A 17,479-nucleotide genomic window follows, 5' to 3' on the forward strand; every position below is an offset into this window, starting at 1 on the left:
CCAGGGCAGGGGTGGCGATGAGCCGCTGGCAGGTACGGGGTGTTGCAAAGGTCCCCGAGCAAGGGCAGTTAATAAACACACCGTATTTGCAGAATATTGAAAGGATTTGGATGCAACCCGTGGAAGTCTGGTAATGGCACAGCTCAGGGGAAGCTTCATAAATGCTGATTTATCCAGTGGTGGTGGTAGGGATGTAACAAATTGTCATTTCTAGAGAAAAATTGTTTAGGGAAAAGTGTAGCTGTCTGGCTGACTTTAATTTTCTGGAGCGTGTGTTGGTCTCTGGAGAATGTATTCCAAAGTACAGCATGTGAGCAACCTGGCACCTAACCCCCTTTGGCTTTGTCTGGCCTGTTGGGAGATGCTGCAGTCTGTTTGCTTGTTGCACATTGCAGGATGAGTGTCACTTGTCTTCAGTCATTTCTTTATTTAGTTTTCTTAAGGGATTGAGTTGCAGTTGTCTGCCTGATCAGTGTAGAGTTGTGGCTCTTTTAATCTTATCACACACAGTTAAAGCTGCAAAAATGTTTTTGTTGCAGTACATACTTGCTCTCTACTTAGACTTATATCTACATTTTGTGCTACATGTGCTTGATCTTCCAGTATAAAATTGCATAGGGCATTGGAGGGAAATGTTCTGAAATGCCTTGAGGTGAAAAATTATTATTGTTGTGGGGTTTTTTATGTGTACACTAAGGCCAAAATACCTGCAAAATGTTTGCACACTTCACCTAAATGAGACCAGTTCCAGTGAACTGGTGGAACCATTCATCTGCATTGTCAGGGACAATCTAGACTTAGGGTTGAGCATACACAGCAAGGCACATGTGTTGAGGCCCACAGCTGTGTATATGGGTCAGGCAGATTCACTGAGGCTTTTGCATGGGTTTAGAGCTATTTTATTGAGATTCACCTGCAAGAAGAAAATTGAAGTGCATGCTTTAAGATTTCTTTATTTAAATCTATTTTTACAGCAAATTGATCTTAGGATTCTGATTTGAAGCTAGGTTTGCAGAAATCCTGTTGTGTCATATAGAAGTCACTGACACTTTAAATTTGCTAATTGCTGGGACACCTTTTAATTGTATCTATGTAAATTTCACTTTTACATTTCTACCATATTACTAATTACTGCCTGGCAAAGTAGTGCTTTCAGTTCATTTCACTTAATTTTATGAAGGTTTTGGACAGTACTAATTAATCTTTTACAGTGATAACAACAAGACTTAATTTTTTAATGACAAAACCAAAACCTCAAAAAGTCACGCATAGAAAGTGGTATTAATTTGGTATTGAGGCAGCTTACTGACTTCTTAAATTATTGAGCTCAGTAATAAAACAGTAAACACTCTCCAGAAGAGTTGCAAGCAATGCATTATTGTGGTGTGCACGTGGAAGCAGCAGAATACTGTTGAAGTTTACATTGTCTGGTTTATGAGTGTATATATAAACAGCTGCTGTCTTGAGTAGTTTGTTTGCTCTCATTCACATTTCAGTGTTAATTCAAAAGGAATATGATACTTTTCTGGTCATAAATTTGTAATGATAGATTGATATGATTTTGGCTATCTTAGGCTGTAAAATGAGACACAATTTGGAGTAACAATAGGAATAGGAAAAGCTAAGCGTCGTGATGCTTTCATGTTAGTAATCTGAAAAGACGAGTAAAGAAACAGTAATTTGTCATTTGTAGTATCCTATTAAGCCATTGTTTAAACTGGCAATTGAAAGCAGTTCTTTCTATTCTCATCCCACAGTAACAGTGGCTGCAGACAAATACATCAGTGTTTTTCTCTTAATTCAGAAAATATTACGCAATTTGCCCTGAGTTGGTGTTTTACTATTTTCCTTTGCTGTCTAAGATACTGTTCTTCATCTTGACAGTATCGAGAGTTTAACATAGTTTCTTCCATAGGTGTATGGTTGGATTAAGTTGCTGGATTCTTGTCAAGTCCAGTTAAAATAACTATGGTATTCCCTTAATGTTCCATCTGATACTTGGGTAATGTATGCTGCTATTTTTTTCCAGTGTCACAGAATGGGCAAGGTTGGAAGGGACCACAGGGGGTCATCTGGTTCAACCTCCCTGCTCAAGCAGGGTCGTCCTAGAGCACATGGCACAGGATTGTGTATTCCAAACAGTTCTTGAATATCTTCAGTGAGGGAGACTCCCCAGTCTCTCTGGGCAGTCTGTTACAGTGCTCAGTCCCCTGCATGGTAAAAAAGTTCTTTCTCATATTCAGGTGAAACTTCCTGTGCATCAGTTTCTGCCCATTGCCCTTGTCCTGTTCTTTGGCACCACCAAGAAAAGCCTGGATCCTTCCTCTTGGCACCCTCCCTTCAGATACTTGTATGCATTGACAAGGTCCCCACTCAGTTGTCTCTTCTCAAGGCTGAACAGGCCCAGCTCCCTCAGCCTTTCCTTATTAGAGAGAGGTGTTCCACTCCCTTGGCATCTTCATGTCCTGTTCCAGGAGTTCCAAGTCTCTCTTGTACTGAGGAGCCCAGAACTGGACACAGCACTCCAGATGTGACCTTACCAACGCTGAGTAGAAGGGCAGGATCACCTCCCTCAACCTGCTGGCAATGCCCTTCCTACTCCAAGTATGTGTGGGTACATCTGTACCCATAAATATGCATTTATCTACATCTGTTAAAGCTGCCTTAGCTTTACCACCTCACCATTTAGCAGACTGCTTCACTCTTTAAAACAGCCCTTTTGTTTTATAGAGGGTGCTAAACCATTCTTGTGTAATCTTCACCTGGGAAGGACCTAGTGTCCCCCAAAATAAGTATTATGGTATGGTCTAGAGTCGCCTATATTAACTTTGGAGTAGTCTTTTGGTGTGGACTTTGCATTAACATTGGTGGTATGGCCTGTGGTCAGGAGCTGGTAGTGCTGGTTTCAGTGTTCCTGTAAAATGCAACAGGATCTCTTGGTCAGCCAAAGATGGAAAAAGGCCTGTGTTGATGCTGGTGTTTTCCTTGGGCTTAAGGATTATAATTGAACTTGAAGAATGACAAGTCCAGTTGAATGACAAGTCATTGTGAGGAAATAAGCACTCAAATAACTAAACTCTTCATCATGAAAAATTTTCTACACTAGCACTTCTGTTTTGCTCCGACTAAGCTGTAAAAATCTACCCTTCTGCTTTTCTCATGCTTTTCAGATAGCACAGGAATAGGTATCACTGACTCATCTGCTGAAAATAATAATATTATCGTAGCTCTGGGAAGCCCATATCATATAATGAGTTTTAGCCCTTTGTCCAGCTGGTGGAACGAGGAAACAAAATGGATCTGTGGAGACAACAATTCTAGCCCTTTGTCCAGCTGGTGGAACGAGGAGGAAACAAAATGGATCTGTGGAGACAACAATTTTGTGGCAGTAGAACATGTGGTCACCCATCATAGCACCTCGTACCACAATGGCAAATCACCTTATAGTGCCTTTTGAGATGGATAATTGAATCAGGTTTTGTACAGCTGGGAAAGTATGCTCCTCCCTTGAGTTGCACTTATTTCAACATGTCGTTGAAGGTTTCTGACAGAGTCCACACTGCAATGTAAATGCACATCTTCCACCCAAAGGTATGGCAGCTCTTCAAAGACAGATTCTTGTTAAAAAGATTTATGGCAGGAATAATTGCACGATCAGTTTAAGGTCTGTGAAGCATAGTCTCTCGTTTCATTTACCTCATTTCCAAGTTACAGAAGTATTTTTTTAAAAATACAACTCCATGTTTGTGTTTCCTACCAAGAGAAAACATCATTCCTGATCTGAGCACGAGGTAGGTTTCTAGCAGAAAGTTACACTTCTTTTAAACTTGTTTAAGATGGGCAGACTCACTTTTGAGAAATCTCATCAGACAGCACTTTCTGCTTTGATATTGTCACACTTTTGTTTTGAAATGCCTGCATCTTTTGGATTCTTTTCTGTTTCTGACTGGGCTTTATATAGGTGTTTTTTCTTAACTGTGCATGGTTGGATGGAAAGGAAGACCAAAAGGTATAAAAGATGGAGATCAGTCACAGATTCTCAGAGGTGATGGAGTTGAGAGCACAAGAATGGTTGCACTAGGTTCGACCAAAAAGTACAGTATTTTATCATTCTCTCTTTGACAGTGACTAAAAGCAGATGCTAAGAGAACAACTTAAAAATCAAGGGTATAACAATACTTTCCTAAGATACAGAAGCTGTCTTAGCTGTAAATGGTGCATTTATTTTTAAAGTATGTAGATTTTTCTGAGCTGTGTCTTGAATCCACAAACTTTTAGCCGTTGGAGAGGTCTCTAGCAGGGACTTCGGTGGCACAAGACCATGTCAGGTGAAGAGCAGCCTCCCACATCTGTCTTTCCATTCATTTGATGCCTGATATTTCTCATATTGGAAGATATATAGAACTGTTGGTTTCTTACTCAGGTCTCTTTAAGACACTGCTACTTAAGTGTAGAGATACTTATCTTTAGTCTTTTGTTTTTTATGTTAGTGGCAGCTTACTTTTTGAAGCTTCTGTCATCTGCCTTGAGTTCTCTTAGTTCTACCCTGAAATATTTAAAATGGAAAGCTTATTATTTCTTAAATGGGTAATTTTTTTGGGTGCAACGATATCCACTTTCCTCTTCAGCTATTGAATGAATCAGGATTAATAAGAATTCAGATGATACGTAATCCTCACTATATACTGGTTCTGATTGTTCTTTTTATTTTCCATAGCTTTATTCAAACATTTTCACCACAATTTTTCAGCCATCATTTTCAGTCTACTTGATGTCTGTGTTCTCTATTCATCCTCTTCATCTCTTCTATACATTTCCTCGTTTTTCTCTTTACTGCTCTCTTACTCCTGTCTGCCATCTTCCCTTCATTTTATCTACCTTAGTCTCATAAAAGTACCTGTAGTTCTTAGATATAAAAAGCTCTAAAAACAATGAATATGGTAGTTATAGCATGTGTAGTAATTTTGCTTATTATTGCCTGTGCACCAGATTTTTGTTAGTACTGTTTGCTGTAGTTAGAGAATAGTAAGCTTGTTGGGGTAAAAAATAAATTCTGCTGTGGGTTGTGTGCATCACATAGTGGTTTCTGAATTTTGGTCTGATCTTCTGACATCCGTTGCAGTACTGTTGCTGAAGAAGTGAGTTTTTCCTCAAAACAGTTTTAAAAACTTTTCTACAGTATGATTCTAGTGAGTATCATTAATTATTTTCTATTGTTTTTTTTGTGAAAACTGTCTTAGAAAATATATGTCTGTTACAGGAACAGCAGCAATACTGGTACCAGCAGCACCTGCTTAGCCTGCAGCAAAGGGCAAAAGCCCATGCTCAGGGACAGCAGCAGATGAAAAGTCCAGTAGTGACAGATGAGCAGAGAGCAAAGCCTGAAGAAGGGAAAATGAGTGCTTCAACTCAGCAGTCTGAACCTCCTCCTCTTAATGAATCCCTGCCTCCAACATCCAAAGAAGACGAGTCTTCTCTTACATCCACTGAAACTAAGGTAGGCTTTGGAAAGTGATGCCACTCCATTTGTATCCTAGACGAGCCACAACCACAGGAAAATTAATGCCATCAAATTCTCGTGTATACTTTGTAACAATAACTTAATGTTGTGAAGTGGTCTTAAAAAAAAATTTGCTAAAGCTGCACCAATTAGAAAATACCCTTCTTGTATATAGAATTACATATTCACCCACACATGCACCAGGTGAGTCTGAGCTGACTCCCCCCCACCTTCCACAACGTTGTCATCTTTGTCTGTGAGAACACCTCATGATGTTGAAATGCAAAATCAGGTACTCAGTAGATGAGGAATGTTATGTTTAAGAAACTATTTCTTAATTTCTCTCTGGCAGTTTGTGAGTTCTGGCTCCCCTTCTCTCTGTGTGTTTTAACTTGGTCTGAAAGCCAAGAATTTTGCACTGAATATTTTTTGTCAGCATGCTCAGTAATAGTTACTGTATAATAGATGGAGGTCATGATTGATGTTTGAACAGATTACTGTAGGGTAGTGCATTACCCTGCAGGTAGGGTGCTCCACTTTAACTTGCAGCATGCAGATTCCTACAAAGTGGCAAAAATAATGCACTTGGAGTCACTTTACCTTTCCTGCTAGCAACAGGTAACAGATTTTCATTAATCTCTTTCCTGTAGGTAGTTTCTGTATGTATGAATAACCTAATTGTCATCAGCCTAACCTTTAGATTAGGCTGTTCACATTAAGAAAAGATGACATAAAAATCAGCTTTCCAGAAGCTGTGGGTGGCTGGAACACTGAAATGGGGTGATAAAGTAAGGAACAGTGAAAAAGTTCCTGTAAAATGTGTAGTCACCAAATGTAGTTTTTTTCTGACTGAAGCAACTTTCCTTTATTTATAGTATTTGCCTTTTTCTGTAGCTCAGTATTGAACCTCCTGGTGACCCTGAGGAGGATTTGAGGTTGCAGCAATTGCAAGCGGCAGCAGCTCAATGGCAGCAGCACCCCCATCACCGGGTTGGATTTCAATATCAGAGAATAATGCAGAAGCATGCTCAGTTGCAGCAGATAGTACAGCAGTATCAACAGATCATGCAACAGCCTCCACACTTAGAGGTGAGACACTAAGGAGGTGGTGTTTGATATGCATCCTGGGTGACCCAGCACTCATGGTCTGCTGAAAAATACGTAGCTGAATAATTTGTGATAGTTGGCTCATTTGTCTAGCTACTTTTTCTGCTTGGGAAGAAGTTTATCCCCTACTGTCACTCAACTTCAGAATGAAAGCAGCCTTGACAGATGGCGATGAAGCTTCAGTAGGATGAGAAATACAAGACTTTACACTTCTTGTAAGATTTTTCAGATGTTCCTGGGTGATACAGGAGCAAAGCTGAACACAATATTGAATTTACTCAGCTTTGAATGTTTTACTACTGGAGAAACAATTCAGAAAGGTCAGGTAAACAGATGATTGCACAGAGTAATTTGAAAGCTGCTCTTTTTTACAAGAATAAATATGTACAATGATAAATATAAATGCCAAAAATAGGCAGTAAATGTAATTAAGAAAATCACTATCTCACATTATTTTTAACTCAAATAATCAGTTGCAACCAATGTTGTAATCTTTAACCTTTTAAGTAGAAGTTGGTTACTGCATTAGAGAGTTGAATGAGCTTTTAGTGGGTTGGTAGAGTTGGTACATTAAACATTTCTTTGTAATTTGGGCTGTCTTCTTTTTTTAAAAAAAAACCTCTTCAGGTAAACCGTAAAAATCTCAGGCAGATCAAGCCATGAATATTACGATATCTACGTGTAATGAAAGACAGAACTCCTTGAAAGAAGCTTCATTGGGCAAAAAAGAAGATCTGACAAAGGCTTAGAGAAAAGTAATTGCAGGCAGCTGAGGCAATTCTGAGCAGGTTAATAGCAAAAACTGAAACCTTGAGAAGTCACATAGTGTATACATGTGAAGATTGATTTCAGATTTAGCCATTGTTAGGATCCAATAATAATACAGTTTATACAGATTATAGGTTTCTTCATCTGTCCTGTTGAAGTCTCCTATACATATATATAGTGAAAATTTTCACAATGTCTTGAGATGTCACTGTTGGTGTTTGCTTTTGTTTTGGTGTAGTTCTTCCTCAAGCTTGCGGCCAAATCATCGGAAATTGTGATATTACAAGTGATCCTGAAATACGTTGCTTTGAGAGTAACTGACTATCTAAGGTACTTTGAACCTGTTCTTGTCATCTCATTGCAGACAATGTCTGTGGACATGCAGCTGCGACATTATGAGGCACAGCAAAAACAGTTCCAGCAGCTTCATAAAGACTGGGAGCGATCAATGAACCAACAGTGGCAGCATCAGCTTCAAACCTATCCTCACAAAGACCAGCTTCAAGAGTATGAGAAACAGTGGAAAGCATGGGATGAGCAGATGAAGGTCACTCAGTCCCATCTGCAGGAAAAAGTGACCTCACTCCAAAATCTGAAGAATCAATACCCTGCAAATGTTTCACTGCCACCTCCATTTATTCCATATTCCCAAACTGGTCAAGGTGGCATTCCTATTATGCCTCCAACTTTACCTTCAACTACACCTCCAGTGGTCCCCCCGCCTCTCCCTTCTCTTTCTCAGTTATCCAATTCCTCTGTCCCTTCAGGATCCAGTTCTCAAAGCAGTCAAGCTACTGAAACACCAAGGCCAGCTCTCCTTCCCACCCCTGGTACCTATGCATCAAAAATAGCTAGTTCAACTAGCTATTCACCTTATCATTCTCAAGTAGGTTCGTCCTTTGGCTCATCAGATCATGGAAAGTCTCAAGTTCATCTTAGTAAACAAACAGTGTCTATTTCATCTGAACAACAGTGTGGGGAACTGAAAGGCACTTCTGCGGTATCTTCGACACACACACCTATTGTGCAGGATAAACCAGTGAGGTCGGGTGGATTGCTTCCAGATCCTCCCAGATCAGCGCGTTTTGAAGGCCCTAGAGGCCCTAGGTAAGAATGTTTTTGTTGATTGATAGGTGTTCCAGGCTACAAGATTTCCAGTGATTTATTAAGAAATTAAACATATATCTTATTCTCAGATGTTTTTGAGGTTGTGTTAAGTGTGTACTTGTTCAGTGGAGGTTTTGTTTTTTAATATATGTACACCATGCTCTCTGTATTTATATTTTTAAAGCAAGGATATCCAGATGTCTTTGACCTGAGCATAATCTAGGGTAGATTGCATTTTTTTTTTTGGTAGAGTGCTTGGGGATGCTGCCCCCTTTTCATTCGTAGAGACACAATCCTCCTTCTTTGAAAATAGGAAAACTGTTCTAAATATTTGATATGTCTTTGCTGATTTTATACCTGCTATATGATTTAATCCAAGATCTTGTTTTTTGAATGTTTTTCTTTAATACATGGTATCAGGTTGCAAAAGCGACATCTGTTCTGTCTGGTCATTAGTTCGAGATGGGTTGGTGTGGTGTCTGCTGAATCAAAGGATAATGGTGTTCCGTTCAATTGTTTCTATCCTTGCATACTCTGCTAGACTTTACAATAATATCTTCATGGTTATTTCCCTTCTCTTTTCTTCCAAAGTGGTCAATAATGAATAATAATTTATGAATTGCTGGCAAAGTACATGAGCTTTATATAAATGAATCATTTTCTACTTCCTGATAGTTTTAAAAAAGTGTTGTTTCTGTTCCTGGGGATTTGTTGGATGTACAGTTCTGAACAGATTGTTTCCATGACTTGCTAGTGCATGTCTTTTATGTGTGTTAGTTTAGAGTTCAGTGATATGCAATGATAGGCACAGGGTGCAGTTGTCTTTCTGGGCTGTGAGCAGACATTTTTGTTCATGTCCAGCTTTTCATCCACCAGCACCCCCAAGTCCTTCTTGGCAGGGCTGCTCTTGATCCCATCATCCCCCAGCCTGTGGTGAAACCAGGGGCTGCCCTGACCCAGGTGCAGGACCTTGTACTTGGCCACATGAGGTTCCCATGGGCCTACTTCTCAGACTTTTCCAGGTCCATTTAGATGGCGTCCTGTCCATCAGGCATGTCTCCCACACCACTCAGCTTGGTGTGATCTGCAAACTTGCTGAAGGTGCACTCAATGCCACTGTCTATATCATTGATGAAGGTATGAAACAGTGCTCATCCCAGTCTGAGGGACACCACTTGTCACTGATCTCCATCTGAACATTGAGCCATTGTCCACTACCCTCTAGATATGACCATCCAGCCAATTCCTCAGCCACCAAATACTCCCATCCATCAAATCCGTATCTCTCCAGTTTAGAGAGAAGGATGTTGTGGGGGTCCGTGTCAAAGGCCGTAAAGAAGTCCAGCTAGATGACAACCACAGCTCTTCCTTTATCCACTAGTCACTCCGTCATTGAAGGCCACTGGGTTGGTCAGGCAGGATTTGCCCTTGATGAAGCCATGCTGGTTGTCTCCAATGACCTCCCTGTCCTCCATGTGCCTTAGCATAGCTCCTGGGATGATCTTGCCAGGCACAGAGATGAGACTCACAGGTCAGTAGTTTCCAGGGTCCTTCTTTCTACCCTTTTTTAAAAGGGGTGCAGTGTTTTCCTTTTCCCAGTCCCCAGGTACTTCACATGACTGTCACCATTTTCCAGATATCACAGAGAGTGGCTTGGCAAGTACGGTAGCAAATTCCCTGAGTATTCTGGGATGTATCTTATCAGCTCCCAGAGACTTACATATATTCAGGTTCTTCAGGTCATCATGAGCCTTATTTTCTCTTACCGTGGGAGTGACTTTGCACCCCTAGTCCCTGTCTTGCACTCCATCCACTCAAGGGGCAAAGGGTTGTCAGTGAAGACTGAGGCAGAAAAGTTGTTGAGTATCTGAGTCTTTTCCTCATGCATCGTTACCAGTTTGCCGGTCGTGTTTGTACAAGGGGTACACTTTCTTTGACCTATCTGTAGAAGCCCTTCCTGGAACTCTTTGCATCCTTTGCAAAGTTCAGCTTCAGCCATGCTTTGGCCTTCCTGACTCATCCAGTGATGTACAACTGTGAATCCCAAATACCCAAGCAACTTGATTTTAGACATGGGTTCTCTATTTTGTGTAAAATTAATCTATAGGATTTTAATATGACATGTTCATTTGAATAAAATTTCTGTTGTGTCATCTGTAGATTTGATGGACCTCGAGGAAGAGGATATGACAAATTCGAAGGCTCAAGACAGAGAGGACCTCGTTTTGACTCCCAGCGCTCAGAAGGATACAGGTCACGTTTTGACCGACAGAATACAGATGGACAGTCTTCAAGTAGATGGGGCTCTATCCCACGAGGACCAGCAGGACAATTTTATACAACAAATGCATCACAGGGACACGGTTCCCGACCTAGTGGTCCACGGTGGATGGGGCCCAGGCCTCATTTGGGACAGCAGCAGCAGCAGGCACAGACAGACTCGCAGTCAGAAAACAAAGAGCCTTTCACAGACACAGCTGGCGATCAGCAGTCTGTAAGCAGAACAGAGTCTGCTCCCGACGCACAGAGTGCAGGTCCCACTGAGCCAAGTGAGGACCTGACAGACATTCAACAGGAAGCATCCAAACCTGAAGTCAAAGAACCTAGTTCAGACCCTCCTAAAAAGTGGACATGGAGTTCACGTGATCCCAACCAGCAAGTAGACGAGTCTAAGGCACCCACCCCCCCTATTCAGAACCAGAATACAGTAACCCCTGTAACAGGAAATCAGGATTTGGATTCACCAGATGGCCAGTTGAGTGCTTCAGATAGCACCCAGGGCCTACCTGGACCGGAAAGCAGAGGAAAAGGGCCATTTATGCATGAAGATAGAGGAAAGGGACCCGGAAGCAGAGGAAGGGGCCGTGGCAGAGGGCAGGGGGATGGCCGCGGCTGGGGAATGGGCCGTGGCAGGGGGATGGGAAGGATGGATGGTGGCCGGGGAATGGGAAGGATGGATGGTGGTTGGGGAATGGGCAGGATGGATGATGGCCATGGCCGGGGAATGGGCAGGATGGACGATGGCCGTGGTAGAGGATATGTATACAGAGGCAGAGGGCAGGCTAGGCAGGCATCCATCCGTGGCAGGGGAATGTTCAGGAGAGCAGGCAGCAGGGAGAGGATGTCAGATAGACGGTCAGGCAGCAGGGAGAGGGTGCCAGATGGACAGTCAGGCAACCGAGAGAGGGGACTGGGTGGACGGTCAGATAGCCATGAGAGAGTATTCTCTAACCGAGACAGAGAGCTACCTGGACGGACAGGCAGCTGGGACAGGGGACGGGCTGGAAGCCGGGAGAGAGGCCCTGTCAGACGGGCCTGTAGCCGGGAAAGAGAGCCCATGCGAGGGGCAGGTAGCCGAGAGAGGGAGCCCATGCGGCGGGCAGGTAGCCGCGAGAGGGTCCCCGTCAGGCGGGCAGGTAGCCGGGAGAGGGTCCCCATGAGGCGGGCAGGTAGCCGCGAGAGGGACCTGGTCAGGCGAGCAGGTAGCCGCGAGAGGTGTCCCATCAGGAGGGGAGATAGCCATGAGAGGGAAGCAGGAAGATCTGAAACAGGCAATATGGGTAAACCCATTCACCTAGGAGATGACCCTGACAAACTGCCTCCGTACCATCGAGATGAAACATTCAGGAGTTCTTGGGGTCATGAAGATGATACAATGCAGGAGGAATTTCCTTTAGATAGTCAAGATGACCCATCTTTGGAGCATGAGCAGGTGGATGACTGGGAAAGAGAACAATACTGGAGAGATCACAACTCTGATTATCATGATGATTCTGTAGATGCATATGACAGAGATGACAGGTTGCAATCCCACCATTCAATGCCTCCATTATCTCCCCTACCACCACTACCTCCTTTATCATCTGATCACGACAGACGAGATTCGTGGTGGGATGATTGGAAAAGGCCAAGAGAAAGGGAACTAGAGAGGGATCTTGATAGAACTGGAAGATCCTCAGATATTTATGATCAAGATTTAGACAGAGAATGGGATAGAGACTGGGACATGAGACCTATGGATGACAGAGAAATGGGGAATCGTGACCTGGATATCCCCCCTTTACCACCATTACCACCCCTTCCACCTCTGGACAGGTATCGTGAAGATAGGTGGAGGGATGATAGGAACAGAGATCATTATGACAGAGATCTCCGAGACAGGGGGGAGCTTAGGATTCGAGAGTATCCAGAGAGATACGACACATGGCGAGAGAAGCAAGACTACCTTCCTGAAAGGACTGACTGGGAGAGGGAACGGTTGTCGGATAGGTGGTATCCAGATGATGGAGAGAGACTGCGGTCTTTGGACGATCGCTCAGATTCATCCCTTCCTCCACCTTCACATTCCTCTGATATGCTGGGAGCAGATTCAAACCTGGACTCCGATCAGTCCTTGGGAGGAGTGATGGTCCTAAGCCAAAGACAGCATGAGATAATTCTGAAGGCTGCCCAGGAGCTCAAAATGCTTCGGTGAGTTGCCTGGTTCTGTGATTTTGAATAGGAATCCCATTCTGTGGGATCCATTTGAATCAACACAGTAATGGCTTCATTTCTTTCACCCACAGCATGGTAGTAGGAGCTCATGTGGAAGAAGTTACTTGGAGTACCTTTATCACAGCTTTCGTAGATGGATATTTTTTTTTTCTTAAATAGATGATTGTCCCTTTTGCCATGAACATGGCATTCCCTGTATGTTACTCGCCAGGATGAGATTTGTCCCATCACCTGACCAATCTTTTTGTTATCCTCAAATTAACTTGTAGATAATTGCTTTTCAGTCCTTTTGGTGGTGTCAGATGAGCTTAATGATAATTGCTTCTTAGTACTTACCCCTCAAGACCTACATTAATGTGGTTCTTAAGACCTATAAGATTTTTTGGATATTGCTCACTTTTTAGTTAAAATCTAAGTGGGTTTTTGTTTGGGTTTTTTTTACAGTGCTTTCTTATTTGAAACCCAGTATTGTCAGTGAACCATTGTGTCAAATTTGGTTGATATTAAGTTCTGGGAATCAGCATAAAAGGAATGGTATAACAATTAGGAGGATATGAATGCAGGAGTTCATCAAGACCATATTTTTATAAAGCAGCTACTAGACTTCCTAAGGCTTCAATAAGCAAACAAATAATGTTTGTTGCAAAGTTTGTAATAGAAGAGGCTGGGCTGTATGAGGCTTTGAACAACCTAATCTAGTGAAAGGGGGGTGGAACTAGATGATTTTTGACATCCCTTCCAACCCAAACCATTTCATGGTAGAGATGTTTTGCACTTTTCTTCAGGCTGTTTTGTTTTCAGACTCGTAAGATTGCTGAGCATCTGTCCCATATGGAAGGTCTTGGTTGCATGCCAAAATGCAAGAAAAACGTTTTTTTTTGAAAAGGGAGAACTTTTATTCTGAATAATTTAATCATTCACTGCAATTAGATTAATTCAACAGTGTTAGTTACTGTGAAATCTGTGTTATAAAGTAGTATTTGCTAAAAGTTTGGAGTAATAGATTATTTTCAGCTTCCTGGCTTTCCCATTGCTTCAGTTGCCAGGCATATGTTTTGCTGTTTATTTTGGCTAGCTGCAAGCCAGTGGACTTAGGCTTAGGACTGTAGTTTGGGAATCACTACAAGAGTAGATTATTTAATAGGGCTGAAATATTTTAAACATAGGCACTAAAACATTTTATGTAAAAAGTAGTTACATCTTTCTAAGCCAGTAGTAAGGGGAAATATAAGCATGATACTGATTTCTAATAGAATATGAGAGTAATCTTAAGATTAGTTAACACTGGTATTTCTCATTAGGTTCTTACAGGCAGGTGATCTAAGTCTGAACAGTAGGAACAACTTTATGGAGATTACTTATTAATTTTTATGGGGATTTTTTGAGCCAAGAGTTATACCAGTAGTGTTGTACATAACTGCTTTCATCTCCAAAAGTAAAGCCTTCTTCTGGCTTTGCTTTTATTGTATGTGAAACAGCATACTCTCAGCTGCAGACTGTTCTATATTTGTGATCTAGTGTAGTGCTCAGTTTACTCTTTGTACTCACAAAGCATTGAGGATTCTTTTCTTCGAGCCAAGTTCCCCTTCTGCTGAACACTGAACAGATGCATTAGTAGTTAGGGTGGTTTCTATTATGTCTTGTTATAGAGGGATCCCATGCTTAGTTGTTATTTAGAAACTACTTCAATACACAGAGTAATTAGCAGTTGAAAAACCTAGATTAAAAAATCTAACAAATACTGAAGGGAAAGGAAAACATATTCACTAGAACTTTGTCATCCAGTGATTGTAGTACTCACAGCTGAACCTGGTCTCTGCTCTGTAGACTATGCATTGGTTGTATATTGAATAGCATTTTGATATATAAACCAAAGAAGCAGAAGTTAGACTCACTGGTTTTTATATATTGGAATCTCTTGTGCTTTGTTGGCCTCAATCCTGTTACCACGTGAATCAGAGCAAGTAAATGAGAGCACTTACATATGCATTTCCAAGGGGTTTCTTGCTTGCAGAAGGTGTTGACGGAAGCTAAAAATCCAGCTTTGCTCTTTACTGTTTGTACTAGTTTGAAAACAAACCAGTGGGAGGCACCAAGTCAGAATAACAATTTAATGGAAATTAAAGAAAAGGGGAAAAAAAAAGGTAAAAGAAAACACTGTCAAACTGACAGAGTCAAGGTACAACCTGACACCCTGTTAGGCAGGGTGGTGGTAGCAGTCTGGTAGAATGGTGGCTGCAGTCCTCTGAAGCAGTGATCCTGTAGTAAAACAGTCTGTTCCTCCTCAGGAAGTCCAATGGTGGCTGTGTAGCTCCTGTCCTCTGGAAATCCAGTGGGAAGCCGGTGTCTCTGGTGTTCAGCCTCAGATTATATCCAGGATGGGATGCTTGGTTCCTCCCTCTGGGTGGAGCATCTCACAATGGGGTAACGAGTCATGAGGCAAAGTGTTGATTAGGCTCATTAACAGAAGATAGTCCGGAGGGAGTTATCTCTGAGTCAGGCGGCAGGACAATGATGGGCAATTAACAGAAAGATAGTCTGGGGGGAGGAGGCAAGGAAACACTGCCCCACCTGATTTCAACAGCTGATGGGGATGGTAATAGAATACACTGCAACCCAGGACACTGTTCAAAGGGAGAGATTCTGGCAAAGCACAAAAGCATAACTGCGTAACTCAGGAAACCTGTGATCAAAAACCATGCAGCTAATACACTAAATGCCTCCATGGTTAGGTGGATGTGAAACAGGGATTTCTGAATTGCAGCAGAAAGCCTGCTGTGTCTTTTCTTCTTTTGACTGGGCCTCTGATGCTAGTTAATATGTTTTCACCATGAGCATTGATTTCTTTAATTTTTCATTTAAGCTATAGACTGATAACACTTTCTTATGATGCATGTGCAGAGAGCAGAAAGAACAGCTACAGAAGTTGAAGGAGTTCAAACCTGACATTGCCACACAGGACTCTCCAAGATCACAGAACACAAGCACAAGACCAGGTGCCTTTCAGGTAAATTCATCTTACATTAATAACATGTTGGTAGTAATTACTATTTATGTGTATGTTGAACCAGTTCTACACACTGATGGTCAAATTTCAGTGTGGAATGCCTCCCCAGCAATCCTTACAACCTGAGCTATCTTCTGTTGAGGCAAAACAACTTCTTAGTTTCTTCAAATTTTCCAAAGCCTTTTCTGCTCAGTCAGTCCACCTGTCTTCTGAGTATGACCCATCAGGGATGGTGGCACATGAAGTTCAACAGTCTAGACTGCAGCAGGATAATGTACAAAAAGAGGTGAGCTCTTCCAGACCAGGAATGTAAGGGTCACAAGAAGACTCTGCTTTTCCTTGCTTAAGTTCTTTCAATTTGCACTGCTTTTCCTACTTCAAGAGCTATCTCCTCTTTGAAGTTGGAAAAATTTGGGGATACGTCAATCAGAAATTGAGATATTTCAATGTAGCATGGGCATTAGCCTTCTGTTTGCTGTTTTTATCGGGAATTCTTACTACCTTCTAGAATATCATGAAGTGCATGAAAACTCATGTTTGTGTACCTTCATCCTGTTGTGATGCAACTACTCCTCTACTGCTTAATTTCCTATGTAGTTCTGGGAACTCTTCTCAGGTGCTTATATTTGGGTTTTTTGATAATTCAGAAATCAACCAATCTTCTGCAGTCATGCTAACTCGGTTTATAAGTCCTTCCTAGAATGAGCAAACAGTTTTGTTAAATGTGTATTGGAGGAGATATCTGAGTTGATGCAAAGTCTTTATTCTTCATCACGTCTTAACCCCAAAGTTACTTGTACCAATGAACTTAGCCATAAGGTCTTCTGCGTCTGACATTTAGCCAGACCAAGCTTTTTTTGTCCCTCTGTCCAGAGAAGGGTTATGCAGTGAATGAGGCACTGCAAGGTTTTTTTTTTGCCTGGGTGACCTCTTCCTTGTTTACAGTTTCTGTAAAGTAAAATAATGGAACTGATTTGCTACCAAGAACTGCAGGTATGTTGATACCTTTAGGAAGTTACTTTACTCAGTTTGAGTATTTTGTATCTCAGACTACTTCACTCATCTGCCTAGAGGTTTTCAAACAACTTTTGTCTTTCTTGGAATTCCTGCCTCCAGATATTTCTGCTGTGACTTTGAGCTGTTATTATAGAGCTCAGCTTTGTATCTACAACCATTCTGCAATTTTTGTTGCATGTTGCTAATAAGGCTGCCTCTAACTTGGCACCTGCTGTGATGCTGAAAAGTCTTGTAATTCATGGGGTTTCTTGTGGATGTTTGGTTCACAAAGGATTTGGTTTGATTTATTTTTCCACTAGGCAAGACCTTCCATTTTCTTACGTTCTTCTGATACTGATTTTGTTAAGGGTTTTCCAGGTATTTCTGCTCTCTGTGAATTTTTCCAGTGGTTTCGGCAAAGAAACTGACCTTATCAATCCTTTTGCATCTCACCAAGCTGCCCTACTTTCAGACTTTCTGCCTTCACACAGACAGCAGGA

General features: G+C 41.8%; 1 protein-coding gene across 1 annotated transcript in view; it reads left to right on the forward strand.

Annotated features, from left to right (window-relative positions):
• Window positions 1–17: 17 nt before the first annotated feature.
• The window catches only part of YLPM1 (YLP motif containing 1), a 40,191-nt gene continuing 22,729 nt past the window's right edge, over window positions 18–17,479 (forward strand). Inside the window, exons 1-6 of the mRNA XM_008639603.2 lie at window positions 18–32; window positions 5,261–5,497; window positions 6,395–6,589; window positions 7,740–8,482; window positions 10,643–12,952; window positions 15,878–15,983. Coding sequence (XP_008637825.2) covers window positions 18–32; window positions 5,261–5,497; window positions 6,395–6,589; window positions 7,740–8,482; window positions 10,643–12,952; window positions 15,878–15,983 — 3,606 coding nt within the window. The remainder of the gene's footprint in view (window positions 33–5,260; window positions 5,498–6,394; window positions 6,590–7,739; window positions 8,483–10,642; window positions 12,953–15,877; window positions 15,984–17,479) is intronic.

Source organism: Corvus brachyrhynchos, unplaced genomic scaffold (genome assembly GCF_000691975.1).
Source record: "Corvus brachyrhynchos isolate BGI_N302 unplaced genomic scaffold, ASM69197v1 scaffold115, whole genome shotgun sequence".
In the NCBI taxonomy this organism is placed as follows: Eukaryota; Metazoa; Chordata; class Aves; order Passeriformes; family Corvidae; genus Corvus; species Corvus brachyrhynchos.